This window comes from Babylonia areolata, chromosome 29, assembly GCF_041734735.1.
Source record: "Babylonia areolata isolate BAREFJ2019XMU chromosome 29, ASM4173473v1, whole genome shotgun sequence".
NCBI lineage: Eukaryota > Metazoa > Mollusca > Gastropoda > Neogastropoda > Buccinidae > Babylonia > Babylonia areolata.
The window spans coordinates 3517033-3535244 of NC_134904.1; the positions used below are offsets into that span (position 1 = coordinate 3517033).

General features: G+C 40.6%; 1 protein-coding gene across 6 annotated transcripts in view; it reads left to right on the forward strand.

Annotated features, from left to right (window-relative positions):
- The first annotated feature begins 416 nt into the window (after positions 1-416).
- The window catches only part of LOC143274983 (helicase domino-like), a 95032-nt gene continuing 77236 nt past the window's right edge, over positions 417-18212 (forward strand). For 3 of the 6 annotated variants that reach the window (XM_076579011.1, XM_076579016.1, XM_076579013.1), the window contains exons 1-9: positions 417-602; positions 3043-3211; positions 4909-5103; positions 5336-6114; positions 6732-6831; positions 10837-10911; positions 13551-13746; positions 14104-14245; positions 15821-16006. In XM_076579011.1, the coding sequence (XP_076435126.1) occupies positions 3055-3211; positions 4909-5103; positions 5336-6114; positions 6732-6831; positions 10837-10911; positions 13551-13746; positions 14104-14245; positions 15821-16006 (1830 nt within the window). In that variant the 5' untranslated portion in view covers positions 417-602; positions 3043-3054. The remainder of the gene's footprint in view (positions 603-3042; positions 3212-4908; positions 5104-5335; positions 6115-6731; positions 6832-10836; positions 10912-13550; positions 13747-14103; positions 14246-15820; positions 16007-18212) is intronic. The other 3 variants (XM_076579014.1, XM_076579012.1, XM_076579017.1) reach the window with 3 other exon arrangements.

The window sequence follows — 18212 nt, forward strand, 5'->3', positions numbered from 1 at the left end:
GAATTCACACAGTCATGCATCTTTTTTCAAAGTCAGCATTTGTTTTCAGAAATGCAGCACCATATTCAATTTTCGCTTGAAATTCGAAGCATCATTAGAAGGAAAGATGGCTAAAACTTGCGAGATACATCCCATTTCATTTATTGGGAATGTTGACCAAAGCACTGGCGTCTTCCGCAGTAATCGTCTCCTTTTTATGATGAACTGGTCTTTCGTGCTGTTGTTTACTTATACACTTTTTAATACAATATTACACAAAGTGACACAGACTGAGCGACCAATTATGGCTGATTTGTTCTGGTTATTGGCGAGACAGCGGGGACTTATTTCTGTCAATGAGAAAATAAGCATCCAATCAGTTTGCATCAAACGTTTGACGAAACAGTTCTGATCGTTATGCACATGCGCACGAGATAAAATTTTCACTATTGCCTGAGACAGCTCGACGCTTGTGGTAGAAGTTTGAGTCAATTTTATGTATCTATTTTAAGGTCTGTCTTGCACGTTGGGTAAAAATGTTTAGCTAAGGTGCTAATACGGTTGGAAGTGGGTTTTTTGACCATGATGGAGGGCTTCAAGATGAGAAACTTATGAAAAATCAGGTGAGCCAATGTTCAGAAAATGATAATCATGGCCGCCTTCGAAGGCGCCTTCTGCGCCTGCCCAGAATTCAGTGCACAAGAACACGCGGTCTTGGGGTTTCTGGTTTGCTGTTGGGCACTAGCAAAGTGAATTTTGGTGTCTTTTCTGTTGTGATCTTGGTGTTTGTGTATTGCTGAGTAGTCAGTTTTCACCACTTGCACGGACTGCGTTTATTCTGCCCGCCTTTTATGATACGACGCAATATAAACATTGTTTTAATTACACATAGGTGTCCGATCTGTTTGTCGTACTCGTCCATTCACATGACAATGGACACGGTCACTGTGATTTCAGCTTGACAAGTTTTTGTCTATCTTCTCTAAAGCAAGTTTAGGTTTTCAGGTTCATTTTGTTAATAAGGTATGTATCTTCCCCACGAAAAAAAGCCCTATGAAAAAAAAAAAGAAGCAATTTTGACATTGTTTGCAAGAGGTTGTGATTGTGGTAATATGCAATAAAATTATGTAACCATGCACGCGATTAAAAACTAAGATTAATGTTTGTAGATTGAGGTGGTTTCAAAGATGTGTTAATGTGCTGACTTGACTACAATTGTGGTATCATCTGCTTTAAAAACCTTTGGTGTTACAGGTTGTTTTTGTTCCCTTTCGATTAAGATCAGTTGACTTCCAGAGTATTGTGTACAGTACACTAACATTGTCAATAATTTGTAAGAATCAATAGGGTCCATTTGAAAACTTGTGATTTTCGTTGATGAATGTGAGGGTGCTATTTGTATTCATTAATGAAAGAAAGCAATGAACATGAGTAACCATTTATAGTGAAACAAAGCTTGGAATGTAAGTAATCAGTAAACAAGTACCAGAACTTGTAACTTGCTGCTTCCAAGTTTAACCATACCTCATTGGCTCCTGTGATATCTTGTGTGAGCTTTTACATATGTGACCATTTTTTCCCCCACCATGTGCACTGCCACATCTGTTTTGGGGTTTTGTGAGAAATGTATACCAGGCACTGTGACCGGGATTGGAACCTGGGACCCTCAGAACGAAAGTCTTTTTTTTAAGCACTTTACTAGTATGCCATCATTAGGAAAACTGATCTCTACCCTTGATCTATCAGGTGATGATATGGGAATTGTATCCAAGACCTTTGAGTTATTGGTGATGATATGGAAATTGTATCCAAGACCTTTGAGTTATAAGTCCAGTGCTTTGACCATTTAGCTATGGTGTTGTCAAACATAATGACAGCTTGCATTCATGAGGCAGATTGATGCATATGTGCAGGGATGCCAGCTGTTACAATTTCATGGTACTTTTTTATGCTTGACTGCAGTTTGTTCTGACGATCCATCCACCAATATCAGAATTGTTTTGACAAGTTCATTTTACGCTACGCAGCATGGTCACATGCTTTCATGTCATAACATTACCCAGACACTCTGGACCTACTGATCATGAGGCCCGGGCAGTCACTACCAACCGTGGTCTCATATTGGTGCTTAGCTAATCATGTGCATGTTTATAAAGAAACAGCATTGAGTGGACGAGTCACCATGTTGGTTTGCCCAAACAAGAGAGAACGTGGCTAAATCAAGTTGCATCCTGGTCAAACAGCGTCTGTTCGTTGGATTAAGCTATGGTGTGCAAGTAAGAAACAAGGGATTGGAAACTTCAGAACTTGGCCATGGATCCCAATTGTGAGAAACAAGAGGAACAAAGACAAGGGAAGCGACACAGTGCTACAGATGCGTCAGCTGAAAGAAGCAGCGGAGGGAACAATTCAGCCAAATATACACTGAAAAATGTCTGTGCATTGTGCCCTTCATTTAGGGGAGATCACATGCTCGTTGTACTGTGTGTCCGAGTGTTCCTACCAAATTCAAAATGTTCCTACCAGATTTCATGATTGTTCCTACAAACACTTGACAGGGGTTGGCATTTTTTGATATGCACTAAGAGTTTGGCTGGATCTTTGAAACTGGCGCTTGGCAGTTACTTGAAAGATACTTGAAGTTTGCTCTTGGAATGTCGCAAAGTGTTTTATCTTCATATTGTGGGCATGTAGTAACTGACTAGTTTTGACAATGTTTAGGCATGTGTATTCTCTTGTTCACCTATTCTGGTCTGCATCCCAGTTGAGAAATTAACCCCTGAACAGCATCTGGATCTTTGGAACCAGTGTAGGTTCATGCACAAGTTAACTAAGGTTGGTTTTGGATGTCTTTTGTACAACGAAGAGAGGGAGAACTGAAAATGGCTTGAATCCTGTCCCCTAAACAGTTTAGTACATAAACAATTAAGTACCAGCAGTTACGGTTGTATTGGTCCTAATTCTGGTGCAGTTGTGGTAAACTCCAAGTTGTTTGCTTTGAAGAGTGTGTTGTTTGAAGGCTGTCTCACACTTGCAGCAGTTGTGATGGATGTTTGTTGACAGGTGTAGGGCAGAATGCAGCACAATGATGGAGCCCAGCAACAGGAGGGGCGCATTTCCACCACATCCTCCTCCATTGCTGCCCTCAGTGCCATCACCACCTCCCATCCAGCTGTCAGTCAGCTCCGCGTCACAGGGCGGGTACCCGTCGTCACTGCAGCTCCCACCATTGGTTAGTCATAATAGACATTGTTGCAGAAATAATGACAATGACATTTCTACAGCTTAGAATCTTGAATGTGGAATGAAGTGGTATTCACATTTCTGTTTAGCATGGATTGGACAGGGAGAGAGTTGAAAGAACAAGTCACTCAGTGCACATATTTTTGTTCAGAGATGGGAATAGTCAGATCACTACATAATTGAAAAAAATAAAAAAATAAGAAACAAAAATTGTTTTCGGAATGATTCAGCGCTTATAGCTGTTAGAGGCGTTTGATTGGCTAAGAGCGGGCCAGACTAAGAGGGGCGTCTTTTCACTGTTAGCCGCGCGAAATTTGGCCAAACAGAGCAAACCATAGGCCTAGTTTGCATCAGTTTGACATGGTACAGTATATGACACCAAACATGGAGTATAATACAAACTCCTCCTTTTGATGAATTTTTAGTTTGTTGATAATGCATTATGTCCAATGATTTGAAATGGGAGAATTATATAGAAAAAAAATTAAGAAAGCACAACAGTGCCTGTACTTTCTTCGGCGCCTCTAAAAGTTCAGAATTAAAAAAAAAAAAAAAAAATCAACGTTGATTTCTACCGAGCAGTCACTGAAAGTGTGCTAACCTTTGCTGTGACTGTTTGGTATGGAAACATTTCCAGGGCAGAAGTTGCAGCCCTTAACAGAATCGTAAAAACTGTCACCAAGATTACCGTGGCTGATCTACCTTCTCTAGAAAACATATAAGCGGCTACTCGAAAAAGCAAAATCAATCAGCCAGGACGAATCACATCCAGCTTTTGGGATTTTCGAGATGCTCCTCTCTGGTCGACGGTACAGGAGTATAAGGACGAAAACCAATCGCTTCGCCAATAGCTTTTTCCCCAAAGCAGTCAGTGCCCTGTCTCTCAAACAAATCCAGTGTGATAAATAGAATTGTGCAACCAACAACCATGTACCTGAATATCTAGTCATCAGCCCCATCCACATGCAATATGCAGCTTCTGTTCAAACGTGTGTGTGTGCGTGCATGTGTGTGTGCAGTGCGTGCATGTGTGAGTATGCACAAGTTTTTATATTGATATGCACTTGTATGTATCATATTTCTACTGAATCTGTGTTTGTGTATTATTTTTGATTTATGTTCGTATCTTGTTATGTACTGTCCCCCTCCCCCCACCCCCCACCCCAATATTCCATGTGACCCCGGTACACTTTGTAATAAAGATATTCTATTCTGTTCTATTCTATTCTATTGGTAAAATCTGTTATTCAGCTGCTCAACACTTTATATGTTATTTAAACATAATTTTAATTTTATAGAGAAAATTTCCTATACATATCATTTGTGTGTTTGGCTTGGCTTGGCTTGGCTTTTTTTTTTTTTCTCCCCCCCCCCCCCCCCCCAAGTTTGGCATGAATTTTCAGACTGAAGAGCAGTACTTACAGATATGATTATGCCAGTGTTTAAATTAATCTGCCTGGCTACTAATTGTGGCACATTAAAGTGAAGTAGCAGATTGAATTTTTATTGGCACAAGCTCTGTTTGCCTGTGGATTTTGTTTGTGGTGTGCCAGCGAGAAAGTTGCTTAACTGCAAGTATGAGCTTGGCATTTACGGCAGAGATGTTGATGAAAAATATTAAGTGGCAGATGTGATTTTGTCTGAGAATATATGAATTGGAATAGGATAAACTGAGTGCGATTGCAGGTGTGGTGGCTGCAGGTCAGCAAGGGGTTCTTACCACTGTGGCCGGAGCACGACCTGTGGCCATGAGCCCTCAAGCTGTGATGGTGCCAACGCAGACTGTCTCTCGCCTTCTGTCCCCTTCTACCTCTCTCTCTGCCAACACTGTACAGATTCCTGCAACTCTCAATGTTCTTCAGCGACAGCTCAGTGCTCCAGGTACTGATTTTAATGCTTGGTAGCTGAAGTTTTTGACAAAATGCATAATGTCAAGATGTCAAGATTTTTCGATACTTATTCCTTGCATTCTTGACAGAATTTGTTCAGCAGTTTTTGAAAGTATGATCAGTCCTATTCTCTGTTAATAAGTGTGTAAGTCATTTGTTAGATTTTTTCTTGGCATTTATGAATGATTTATTGAATCAGTATGTGAGTCCATGGCGTGTTACAGGTGTTGTTGGTCTGTCTGCTGTGAGTGCCCAGGACTTGCAGCAAGTTCTGCAGCAAGCCACCCAGCAGTCCATCACACTCCTGACGGCTACAGAAGCAGTTGGTGAACCACAACAACGTCCTCGCCTAGCACGCCCTCTTTCCTTCCCTCATTCTTCTCCTACCCTGCCTGCTGTCAGTAGTATGTCAGCGACAGGGGCCACAATCCACCACCATGGTCAGAGCCCAGTGCGGGGTGCCGTTCCTGTAATGGCGGCTACCTTGTCACATTCCAACCTGCAGCATAGCTTATTGGGTATGAACCTCAACCCTCAACAACAGCAGCAATTGTCCTCGACGCAGCGCCGAGTCGTCACAACTGCTGCAGCCACCACCACCACCAGTGCCATTGCTGTCATTCCGGCAGCAAACATCACAGCACAGTCACGTACTGTGCTTGAAGTACGAGCCCCCTCGGGTCAGCCTCCATCTCTAAGGACAGCCAGTGGAGCACCCCCGAGGAAAAAAATGCGTCTGGAAGAAAAGCAACCTCCGAACGCAGAAGTGGCTAACTATCGAAAACAGCTGATAGAACTGAAGCATAAACAAATGAAAGAACTGAAGTCAGAATACTTTGAGAACCTGACTGAGATGTTTTTCTTGCAAAATGGTCAAAACTTAATGGACTACCACACTTGGAAAAAGCGTCCTACACCACAGCTTGTCAGCTTTCTGACGTCAGGCAAGCTGGACAGTGATGAAGAGGAAGATGTTTTGCAAGTGAAGGAAATCAATTCTGAGGTAAAAGAGACAACTTACATTTTTCGATTGAGCAGATCTCGAGATTACTTTGGGTGTCTTTTCTTTAAGTTTTAGCATCCAAGTGTTTGTTGTATTCAGTATCTAGGTGGGGCTGTGGATTTGGAATAGGTTTTTTGATTTAAAGGTTTACTTCATTGTTGACTGATCAGTAGTGTGATAGATCGGTTTTTTTTGTGGATAATCATATCTAGATACAATGTAAAATGCTGAATATGTCAGTTGTGTTAACGCTAATGGTGCTTACAGATGAATCCTTTATTCAGTAATTTCTTTGACAAACTTAAAAGCAGTGGTCTTCAGCCCCAAGTTACTGAGAATTGAGTCTAAAACTGTTGATGATTTCCATACTTGTAATTAAGTTTCTGTGAAATACTCTGACATTGTTGAGGTGGCTTTAAAAAAAAAAAAAAAAAAAAAAAAAATTTATTTATTTATTTTTTAAATCTAGATTCATTGGAAGTTAGTGCTGCATATTTGATTTTCTTTCACAGCTTATATTTGGAGTGTAGGTCTTAATCTGATACAGAGTTCTAAAGAAATGTTTATCACTGCTCTGTCTGTATTGAATGACTTGGTGTCATCATGATGTGTTGCAGGTCAAAGTGCTGACAAACCCGGGTAGTAATGTGCCGCTGGCGACACCAGTGGCCATATCCACCACCCTCCCGCCCATGGTATCGGCCCTGAGCCAGCAAGGTAGTAACACCGCTGTCCCAGCCCCCTCTTCCCATCGCACTAACACCTCCCCGGCCCCGGCCCCTTCTTCTAGTGGCGCGCAGTCTCCCGCCATACAACTTTTCCTCAGCCAGCTCTCGGCCTACGTGAAGGGTACCCCATCATTTTCTTCTCTCTCTCTGCGCCGCCTGCCTGGCCTGCCTGCTTCACACATTTCCTCCTGCTTGATTGGATGGTTGTCATGGTGATCTATCTGTCCTCTTAGCCAGTTCTTCCTTTGTTTCATTTGTGTCTTAGTTTGTGTCATCCAGGGGTGGTACTTCTGTCATGGGGCTCATCTGGCTAGGGATTGGGTAGTCGCCACCTTTTGTTTTTTTCTAACGTCCTTTTTAACACAAAACGATAGGTATGACGACCTTTTGGGTTGATGTCTTTTCAACTTCTGTTTTAACCCATTCTTATATGTCTGCATTATTCTGCTCTTTGGTTGGTTTATTTTGTTAGCTTTGATATTATTTCTCCGGGGTTTATTATTTTTTTTATTTTGCTTTGGTTTGAAGACTTCTTTTGTTCTTCACCGGGGGGTGGGGTGGGGGATTCATTTCAGTAGATGGAATGGAAATTTCTATCTGTCTGCTTTCTCGTGTCTTTTCTTAAGCTTGTGTTGCGTTTCTCTGGAGTTCTTGCTTGGCAAGTAGCATGGTCTTGGCCAAAATAAACAGCTGCTTGATTACGGTTTCCAGTTTCAATTTTGGTGCATGGTGAATTGATTTCTTTAAGCTTCAAAAAGACTGTAAGGACAGTTCTTTGGATTATTGATCAGTGTGGGGTGGGGATGGGGAAAACACTGGGCAGTGTGGGAATCGTATAAAGGGAGGTGTTGCTTTTTTTTTTTTTTTTTCTCTGAAAGGCTTTACTTGGTCAACATGTTACACCAACCGAACTGGGAGTATCCGGCTGACTGTGGTGTGACATGGTCCAGTGATGTTGACATCACTAGGCTGCTTCAGGCTTGATTGTTGGCGCTAGGATTTTAGACCAGTGCTTTGTGCCACTGTCTTGTATGGTTTCATCCACACCACTGTTTTTTGGGTGTACCCATTGCCGTTAGCATGGCTGGTTCTTGTCCACAGTGTTACCGGCTCTTGTGTGTAAACAAAGTGGGTCAGTGTCGCAGTCCTTTATTGTCTGTGTGTATACCTGTCCATTGTCATTAGCTGCAGCTACAAGAACTTCAAGGCATAATCTCAGAAACTGAATATGTATTCTCTGGTATGGATCAGAATCGTCTTGTGATGTTAAGTTCTAATGGATGTCAGTATATTTAAACTTAAGCTCAGGTTATGTAAATTTGTTCTGCTAAAATGCAGTTTTAAGGTTGTATGCACCAAGCTTGGGTTATTCAAAAGTTAAATACATTATGGTTAGGTTATTGTGTTTTAATCACTGTGAGAGCCAGAGGCATGAGCTTTATATTATGTCTTTCCATGTCAACATCATTTCTCATTTCTCCATTCACCATTGATTTCTATAGACTAGGAATTCGGTTGGAATAACTTCCGTCTTTCCCCGGGACTCCTTTGGGACAGAATCTGACCCATGCCGGTGCAGTGTGTGTCATCCATTTCTCTCTCACATACAGGTGGACACTTGCATGCATAGCACACTTTTATCTCATGTGCCCCTGCCCAGTCCTATATTTTTACACTTAAGATCACTTGTATTCAAAAGGGTTTGAACAGAATTGAACTCTTCAATTTCAGTGTTTTAAAATTCTTTGGAAATCGGAGCAGATTGTGTATTTTAAAAGTGCCTTGATACGAGAGCGTGCACACATTGGCATGACAAAGTTTCATTTGAAATAGAGTGCAATAAAGTTGATGTAGAAAGGCATTATAGTGTTTCTAGAAACCATCCGTCAAGCATCGAGGAGGTTCAGAGGAGACACATAAACATCATTTGCACAAACACATTATCTCTAACTGAAAACTTTCCTGGATTTTGCAGTTGTGCCACACATATCACTGGAGTGCGTTTATTACCTGTGTTTGGTTACCAAGAAAAGAAAAGAAAATTTAATTACACCTACTTTACTGTGACCCACTGGTTCAGACTCTGGCAGGGGTCTGGATTCCTGTCCTGTCCAAACTACAAGTCTGCTATGCAGAGAAATCGAAAGAAGCTATGGCAAATAGCCTCCCTTGCATAAGAGGAAGCGGCGTCAAAAAATGTGAAGGGGGCCTTTTTCCTAGTTTTATTTTAAACTGCTAGTGCTATATAGATGAAACAGATTATTAATTTCCCCTGAAAATAGGCAGCCAAATTTGCTGCCCAAGAACAAAGAAAAGGATCCATTAATCCGTTAACATTAACTTATTCAACCCTGCGTCCAACCATTGTTGTGGCATCAAAATTTGCTATCATTGAAATGGTGTACACCTTTTCACATGTGCCTTAACTCGCTCCGGACGAATAGTTTTCTCCCTTGCTTTTCCATACAGATGACCCATTTGTTAGGGTTCAGGAAAAAAAAATACAAAACATAAAGTAACTGAATGAAACTCACTGTACTTGACCCACTGATCCCTCTCCTCATGTCGTGTGACCGCCCCCCCCTCTTCACTGCTCTCAGAAGCTGAGTCATTATCAGTACCTTCTTGCTGGTAGCTTTCTTCACTGAAGGTACTTTATTCAATGTCTTCATCATCCTTGTTGATGTCGAAACCTTCAGTTTGAAGCATTTTAATCACTTCAGCAGTGGTAAAAGCCACTGTCGTGATCAAGTTTGCTCAGAAAATTTCCACTTGTATCGCCTGCGACGCCATTTTCGATACGTATGCAGATTAGCTTGCTGTGTGGGGTCCCAAACTCCCTGACTCGCTGTGGAGTGTGTTGTTATGAAATCTCATGAAGAAACTTTCCATTCAACCCTTGACACGTTCGCAATGCCTGGTGTAGCTGCGATTGTTAGCTACCCCATGAGGAAAACATGGAAAAAAATTTTAATTGTCGAAACCGCTTTTGCTTTCCATCATCCGGAATGCTACCTTACATCAGGAACGCTATAGCGTTCCATTGTCCGGAGTGAGTTAACCTCAAGCTAAAGTACAGTATTTCTAGTTTACACATGTCGGGTTTAAGAAAAAAATTGGTCACTTTAACATATTTTTCTGTATCAGTATGGCAGGGAAATGTGCCAAGACTTTACTACCTAGGGTTGAATGGGTTCGTTATGGAAAGGATAAAAGAATTCCATGATAAGTGTCATAGCTAATATGATTTGTTGTTTGAAAACTGAACAAAGGGTGAGTGTGGAAGAAGAGAAGCAGCTGAAATGCTTGTCCCAGGCTTGACTAATATTCTGATGGCATGGATTAAATGAATGGATTGTCTTGTTGAAATCTGGATAGTGTTCAGGATTTCAGCACTAAAAACATCACTCGCTGTAACACTCAAATGTGAATTTTGTGTTTGGGGCAGCAAAGAGAGTGGAAAAGCAAGTGTTTTCACGCTAAATTTTAAAAATATGCTTTTTTTTCCCGTTTGCTGTTGTGTTTATTTTATCATTTTATTTTTATTAGGTCATTCCCCTTTCAGCATGAAAATAACTTACAGTTAGATAACTTTTTACAAATGGGTAAGGATATCTAATAGAAAGTAATGAATATCTGTGGATCATTGTTTTTATGTGTACATGATTCTTGTTCACTTCTTATGTGCACATGCTATCTCTCCATTGATCAGTGTGGAGTAGGTGACCGAGAATGTAGATGTAGAGTGACACCACATATATTGAGTTTGGAAGTGGGGAGGTTGACAGAGGGTTGCATACTGTATCTGCACAGCCTCATGGTCTTTCTTTGGTGATTTTTTTCATCTTCTCACTTGACTGGATATTTATCCCCCTGTGTGCTTATGGGATATATTGTGGTTTGGGGCAAGTCATTCATTTGACGTGTTGATGGAAGTGGCTTTAAACTGAGAAGTGCAGTGTGCTGTGTGTCTGTTTGTGTGTGGTGTTTGTAGGCTCAGAACACCGATCCAGCCACAGGCCTGTGTGTTTGCCAGGTTTCTCTCACTCTCTCAGTGCCGCCTTTTCAGGTATTTATGCCTGCTGCACTACCTTGGTGTTTGCTGTTAGCAAGCAGAGCATTGATGTCTGGCTTATTTGGCATAGCCTTTTTATTTGGTTCTGTAAATATATATAATAAACACTTTTTTTCTTGTTGTTCTGCATGCATGTAGAAAGCTGGTGTGGTAAATCTTTGAGATCAACTTGTTCGGAAAAAAAAAAAATAATAATAATAATAATAATTAAAAAAAAATTGCTACCGCAAATAGAAGATTGAAACGTGTATTTTTAATTGGAGACGTTGGAGATGTTGCTTTCATTGTTAGTTTAGATGATTTTGGTGTTTTATAACAAGTATGCTGGTAATTTAAATGTGAACTTTTCACCATAAACCATTACAACAAGCGTATTGTGGCCCCTTGCCTACAAACAGCGGAGTTACTTTGTCATCTGTGCAGCTGCTGATCATCTCACAATACATAATTGCTGTAAACTGATTAAAACAGATTTTTGGAGATACCATATATATTCTTTAAATATGAAGCTATAATCAGTACAGTTGTGCAGTCCCCTCTCCACCCCTTTCCCTGTACACATGCATCCACACAGACATGTACATGCACAGTTTTTGTAGTTTTATACTGTTTACTCATTTAGTTATATAGTTTTTCTCTCCCCCCGCCCCCTCATCCCCAATGTGCACATTTGTACTTCAGTACTGCTTAGCTACCAGTCCCACAAGTTATTAGGTGAGGGAATCAAATTAAAAAAAACAACAACAAAAAAACAAAACAAACCATAATGATTTTTAGGAAGACTTTTCAGGTAGTCCCCCTGGTGTTGAGGATATGGTGATAAGTCCAGTGTCAAGGCAATCACTTCACTCGACAGGAAAAATGACAGATCTCAAAATGGTTAACAGATGAAGCTTGTAGGTCAAATCTCCTGATCGGTTGTGAGTGGAATATGTATTGAAAGTGGAAACTACGGTCAAATTCAAAAGGTGGAGGTCAAAACTTCATGATGGGAAAGATTTGGAGGCGTGACAGTTGAGTTTTTTTTAATCCAGTATTCATCAGACAAAACGGGGATGTAGTCTATTGAAGGTCAAAGATTATTACGGTGCATGTAAATTCTTTGCTGTTGAAAGAGGATGTTCTTGATGGCAGTGCCTTTTTTTAATTTTTGTTTTGTTTGATTTTTTCTGTAATTTTATGTGTTGTCTGAATGGTTGTCACTTTTGAGACATGCTGCTCTTGTAATCAAAATGTTAACAATTTAAAATCTAAACATTCCAGAAAAGATTACTTAAAAACATTTTTTGATGATTTTGTGTGCAAACTCGGTGATGTGAAAGACGCCTGAGGGGGATGGGCCTACCAAATATCAACATTACAGAACTGTATAAACTATAGATAGACTATAGAGAGAATGTGCATGGATGTATGCATACCTACACTTGTGCACACAACAGGAACAAAATTAAATAGCTGGAGGTTTTTTTGATCTTATATCTAATGCAGGGGAAAGAGGCTATGGTATCTTGTTGCTTTGATTGTGTGCCTTCCTGAAATGAGCAAATAGCTTTTATAATTTAGAAAACAAAACTTAGTTAACAGGCTTTTCATAAGATATGCTTGGTTGTTTTTTTTCTGCATGATTTATCTAGAAAGCTTTTCCCTCACCCTTTATATTTCATGATTTGGAAAAGAAAGAAATCTCTGCCCAAAGGGCTATATGTACACAGTGTATGATGGCTTTGTCCCAGCAGTTACATAGCATGCTGGCAGGGATGGGGTGGGTACTGTTGTGGAAAGCAAATCAGTTGTCTGTGGTGCTTGTGGAGGATGTGGATGTGTATGGCTGACAGATTGGATGAGCTGCGAACAGTAGACACTTCATTGGCGGTGGACTGTACCAATGGACCAGCAAGGAATTGGGCTGCTTGGCTTTCCATGGAGTTTCTCATCACACATTGTTCTTGGCTGCTGTAGTCCTTGCCATGGCTTTTGGCTCACTTGCATGTTCATAGGTCATGATCATGTCCTTTTTTTCTGGATCTTTTCGTCCTCTCCCCCATCCCAACCCCCCCATTCCACCCTCATTTAATTCGGTTTTCTCTGTTTAGAGCCCACCTGCCCCTGGCCCAATTGATCAGCACTTGAAAACATGGTTCTTTTTTTTTTGTTTTTGTTTTTTTTGTTTTTTTTTATCATGTGTTGGCTGACAGTAGATTGTGTTTGCATGGCTATCATTGACATTTACAGTAGAAGGATAAGCTTTTGGTTGGTCTGTAATGTGGCACTGATGTGGAAAGCAAGGTCAGCTAAAGTTGTTTGGATTTAATGAATGAACAAATTCTCTTGTGAACTGAATTGTAATTGAAAAAAAGATTTTGAAGTCTTTGAAATAGAAAGAAAAGAAAAAAAGACATTTTCATTTTTAGTTATTTTTCATTGTTAAAACTGAACATGAAGGAAATGATGATGTCTTTCAATTTAATAAAGAAAAGATTATCCACTCAAAAATGAGAGTAAAAGATGTCAATACTGTCTGTGCAACAGATATATTCCACATGGATGTTGAAAGCTGTAGGCAGTAGTGACTTGATGTGCTATTTTCTGGATAACTAGTGCTGTGGTTTATTTTTGTCTCCCGGCACACTCAGTTGTAGCCCCTTCAGCGCAGACAGCGAGTGCAGGCACCACCACCACGACTCTCTCAGCCACCGCTTCTCAAGCCATTGCCTCCTCTTCTGCATTGTCATCCCCCTCCACTGCCGGTACTGCTGCTGCAACGTCAACCTCACAGCTGCAACAGCAGCTGTCAAAGACGCAGGACCCCAAAGCTGCTGCTGTCAAAGGGTAATTTGGGTAACTGGGCAGAGGTTGGCAGAATCAAAGGATAAATGGCACCAGATTTCCTCATACAGAACAAGTTGAGAAGGGATGGAGGATGGTAAATCTTTGATTGGAATAAGGATGGTTGAGTTGGAAATAATATATGGCAATATGCAGTGTCAAAGCCATTGTTTGGATGGAAAAGGGAGATCTGTCCATGATGTGAAGATTGATAAAAGTCTGCATCAAAGTCAACTTTCGGTGTGATGTTTAGACTACTTCTGTGACACTACTTAACACATTCTGTGACTGCAATCTCTTTGGCCAGAGTTAGTGGTCAGGAACAAACTTGTTTGGATGACATTCTGATGATTATTGCAGACAACTGGCGTCCTTCAAACAAGTGAAGTCTCCACCACTATCACCGAATCAGAGACTACACACACGCCAACAGTCGTTGTCTGCTGTTTATGACAACATCTCCGGTAGCTCGCAGGAAGTCATTGTTGAGAGAGCAAAACAGGTGAGTTTTCTTTTAATAGTATTCAGCATTGTACACGATGATATATCAGGATGTACAAGGCCATAGTACAAGTACTGCTGGACACTTTTAATAATGTGTTGTAGGTGAAATCTAGTTCACTACTGCACTGGATAGTTAATCTTGAACCTTTTTTTAATTACACATACTTAACCCGTGACCCACCAGTGCAGACTCCAGCAGGGGTCTGATATTCCTGCTTAAGCACAATTTTAGATAGAAAATTTCCCTTTATATATATATATATATATATATATATATACATACATACAGTTGGGCTCCTTGTGACAAGAGACAGACGAAGATGCGATTTGGAATATTTACCAAGAGACCCTGCCACCATGCTTTATGTGCTGTTTTTGGGGAGAATATGTTCCCGGGGGTTGAGATTGAATAGTGGCTCACTCTGAGGTGTCATGATCTGTAGTGAGGATCTAACTCTGCTGGTTTCAGTCTTCCCATTGAGCCAGTTATGCTTACCCCTTGGCCTATGTGCTTGTGTCTTTGAGAGAAAATTTCCAAATGGGCATGTGTTTATTTCTCAGACCCTATCTCAGACAGAAATATTATGGTGACATTTTGATCACATTTTGGCATAGCATGCGGGTGGTGATCAAAATGTTACAGTGATATTTCTGTATATAACAGGGTTAGATAGATACAAATGCACATATGGAAATGTTCACTTGTCAAAAGCACTAATGTTGAGTTTTAGTATGTATATATGTGTGTATGTATGTAAGTGCACATAAATTATTGTTGTATTGCTTTCCATTATTATATATCTGTGAAATGCATGGAGCTCTATACAAGAGGAATACACTTTTGAAATATTTCAGTATATAAGTGACATTTGACTTTCTGGTTCCAGTCTTGCCTGTTCAGCTGATAAACTCTTTACTGAATACTGGGTTAGTAGAAGCCATATGGTGACCAAAGTCACATGATGGGGTTTAAGCCCTTGACCTTCCTGTTTAGTCTGAGATGTTAATCACTGTTGCTGCTTTTTTTTTCTTTGTTTTTTTTCTTGTCGGTTTAAAAAGTGTTAGTATTGCTCAGAAATTGAGTGCCATTGACTCATTCTGGGGTTGCTGGTCTTCTGCCCATCCTCAATTACACAGTGGCCACATTAAATCATGCCATTTGTCCTTTTCAGTGGTTAGTATTGAAGAGGCGGAATGGCATGAAACATTTCCTCTGCTGAAGATGAGTTTGACAAAACTGGACAATGTTTGCTGATTCTGACACACACTATTAAAAAAAAAAAAAAAAAAAGAAGAAGAAGAAGAAAAAAAAGGGGGGTGTGTGGGGTGGTTGTACTTCCTGGCATAGTCTTTGGTATGAATTATTAGCTGAAGCATGCACAAAAAAAAAAAAAAAAAATTTAAATATAAAAAAAAAAAAAAAAAATTACTGTCTGTGCTAAAAGTTTTCAGCTGTTCTCTGGGGCTACATTAGCTGATAGACGATAAAACTGTATCGACAGACTGGTTGTCAGGTTATTTGCTGTCCTACTTCCCTCTGGATGCTGTGTCATGGTGGTGTTGGTGTTTCCAGGAAGCGGAAGTGGTGCAGCGAGTGGCTGAGCTGCGGAAGGAGGGACTGTGGTCGTCGAAACGCCTGCCTCGGGTCCAGGAGCCCCCACGTCAGAAAGCCCACTGGGACTACCTGCTGGAAGAGATGACCTGGCTGGCTGCTGACTTCATTCAGGAACGCAAATGGAAGAAAGCGGCTGCCAGGAAGGTGGGTGCAGTCTGGAAATTCTCTCTTGTGCGGTTGGCAAGAATCATGTTAACCAAATTCTGTCTTGCATTTGAAAATAGTATTTGGCTGAATGATAGGTACAAGAATATATTTTTGAAATCTTATTTAATAAGGTATCAAATTTTGAATTGTTCTGTGTAAAAGTCTCTTCAAATGCTTCCCCTCATTCCTTTATTTCTGCCCATAATCCTCACCCCTCTGTCACTCTCACACAGTCTGTGTTCTGCAACAGATGCGGTACAGACACTGAAAGATAGGTTGATGGATTGCATCAGAAAGGTGAACATTGAGCTTAATAGAAAGGGAATGTGTCAGTGTTTAGCAAAGGGTTATGGTGAAACTCCGAGGCAAGAGTCACCTGTCTGTCTGTGTGTGATTTATGGGTGCTATCTGTCTCGAACATCAACCCGTCAGGTCTATGCTCTGAGTACTGACTTTCTGACGTACTTAGTTACCTTATCCTGACACATCATGTGTGTTCTTATTCACTATTTTTGCTGTTGCACTGATTAAATTGACATCGCAAGACACCGAGGCAAGAGTCACCTGTATATCTGTGATGTATGGGTGCTATCTGTCTCGAACATCAACCCATCAGGTCTATGCTCTGAGTACTGACTTTCTGACGTACTTAGTTACCTTATCCTGACACATCATGATATGTGTTCTCATTCACTATTTTTGCTGTTGCACTGAATTCAGACAAAGCAAGATGCCGAGGCAAGAGTCATCTGTATGTCTGTGTGATTTATGGGTGCTATCTGTCTCGAACATCAACCCGTCAGGTCTATGCTCTGAGTACTGACTTTCTGACGTACTTAGTTACCTTATCCTGACACATCATATGTGTTCTTATTCACTATTTTTGCTGTTGCACTGAATTCAGACAAAGCAAGATGCCGAGGCAAGAGTCATCTGTATGTCTGTGTGATTTATGGGTGCTATCTGTCTCGAACATCAACCCGTCAGGTCTATGCTCTGAGTACTGACTTGTTGATGTACTTGGTTACCTTATCCTGACACATTTCCAAATCACACAGGACAACAGTAACTGATAATATAGAATACTGGGCTTGATGTTGGAGTCTGAAAATTACATGGTGTTTGATAAAAGTAGAATTGAAAATAACTTAGTAAAACATAACTTGACAGAAAAGTAATTCTTGTCGACTGTCAGCTCCTCTTAGCAGAATTGCTTGCAGAAGACAAAGATAACATTTGTGACTTTCTGACGTACTTAGTTACCTTATCCTGACACATCATAATATGTGTTCTTATTCACTATTTTTGCTGTTGCACTGAATTCAGACAAAGCAAGATGCCGAGGCAAGAGTCATCTGTATGTCTGTGTGATGTATGGGTGCTATCTGTCTCGAACATCAACCCGTCAGGTCTATGCTCTGAGTACTGACTTTCTGACGTACTTAGTTACCTTCTCCTGACACATCTTGATATGTGATCTTATTCACTGTTTTTGCTGTTGCACTGAATAAATTCATTCAGACACAGCAAGACACCGAGGCAAGAGTCACCTGTATGTCTGTGTGATGTATGGGTGCTATCTGTCTCGAACATCAACCCATCAGGTCTATGCTCTGAGTACTGACTTTCTGACGTACTTAGTTACCTTATCCTGACACATCATGATGTGTTCTTCGTCTTCACTATTTTCGCTACTGTGCAGAAGAAACTGGGACACAGCAAACGCACAGCACAGCAACACATGATATAGAGACAACAAGGCTAGAGTCACCGGTATGTCTGTATGGTGTAAGGGTGCTATCGGTCTCAAACATCAACCTGTCAGGTGTATGCTCTGAGAACTGATTTCTTGATGTACTTGGTCACCTTAACCTGACACATTCTCTGCTGATCAGTCAAAAAAAAAAAAAAAAAGAAAGGTTTTTGACATAATAAATCGAAGCAACTGGTGTTCTTCTGGAGAAAATGGAAGACCAGAAATTTCAACTGCCTCTGAAGGTGGGAAGATTTGATGTCATGATTTTGCATTTATGATTTTTCAAGTGTCAGTGTTGTGCCTGTGCAAACTACTTATCCACTTCAGGGGGAAAATCAAAAGTGGTTGTGACATTTAGCCACCCTCAGTAACCTCCCATCTGTTAACATAAGCAGCACCCTCATTTTTTTCTGTCAGTCATCTTATGTGAACCTGTACTTTTTAGTG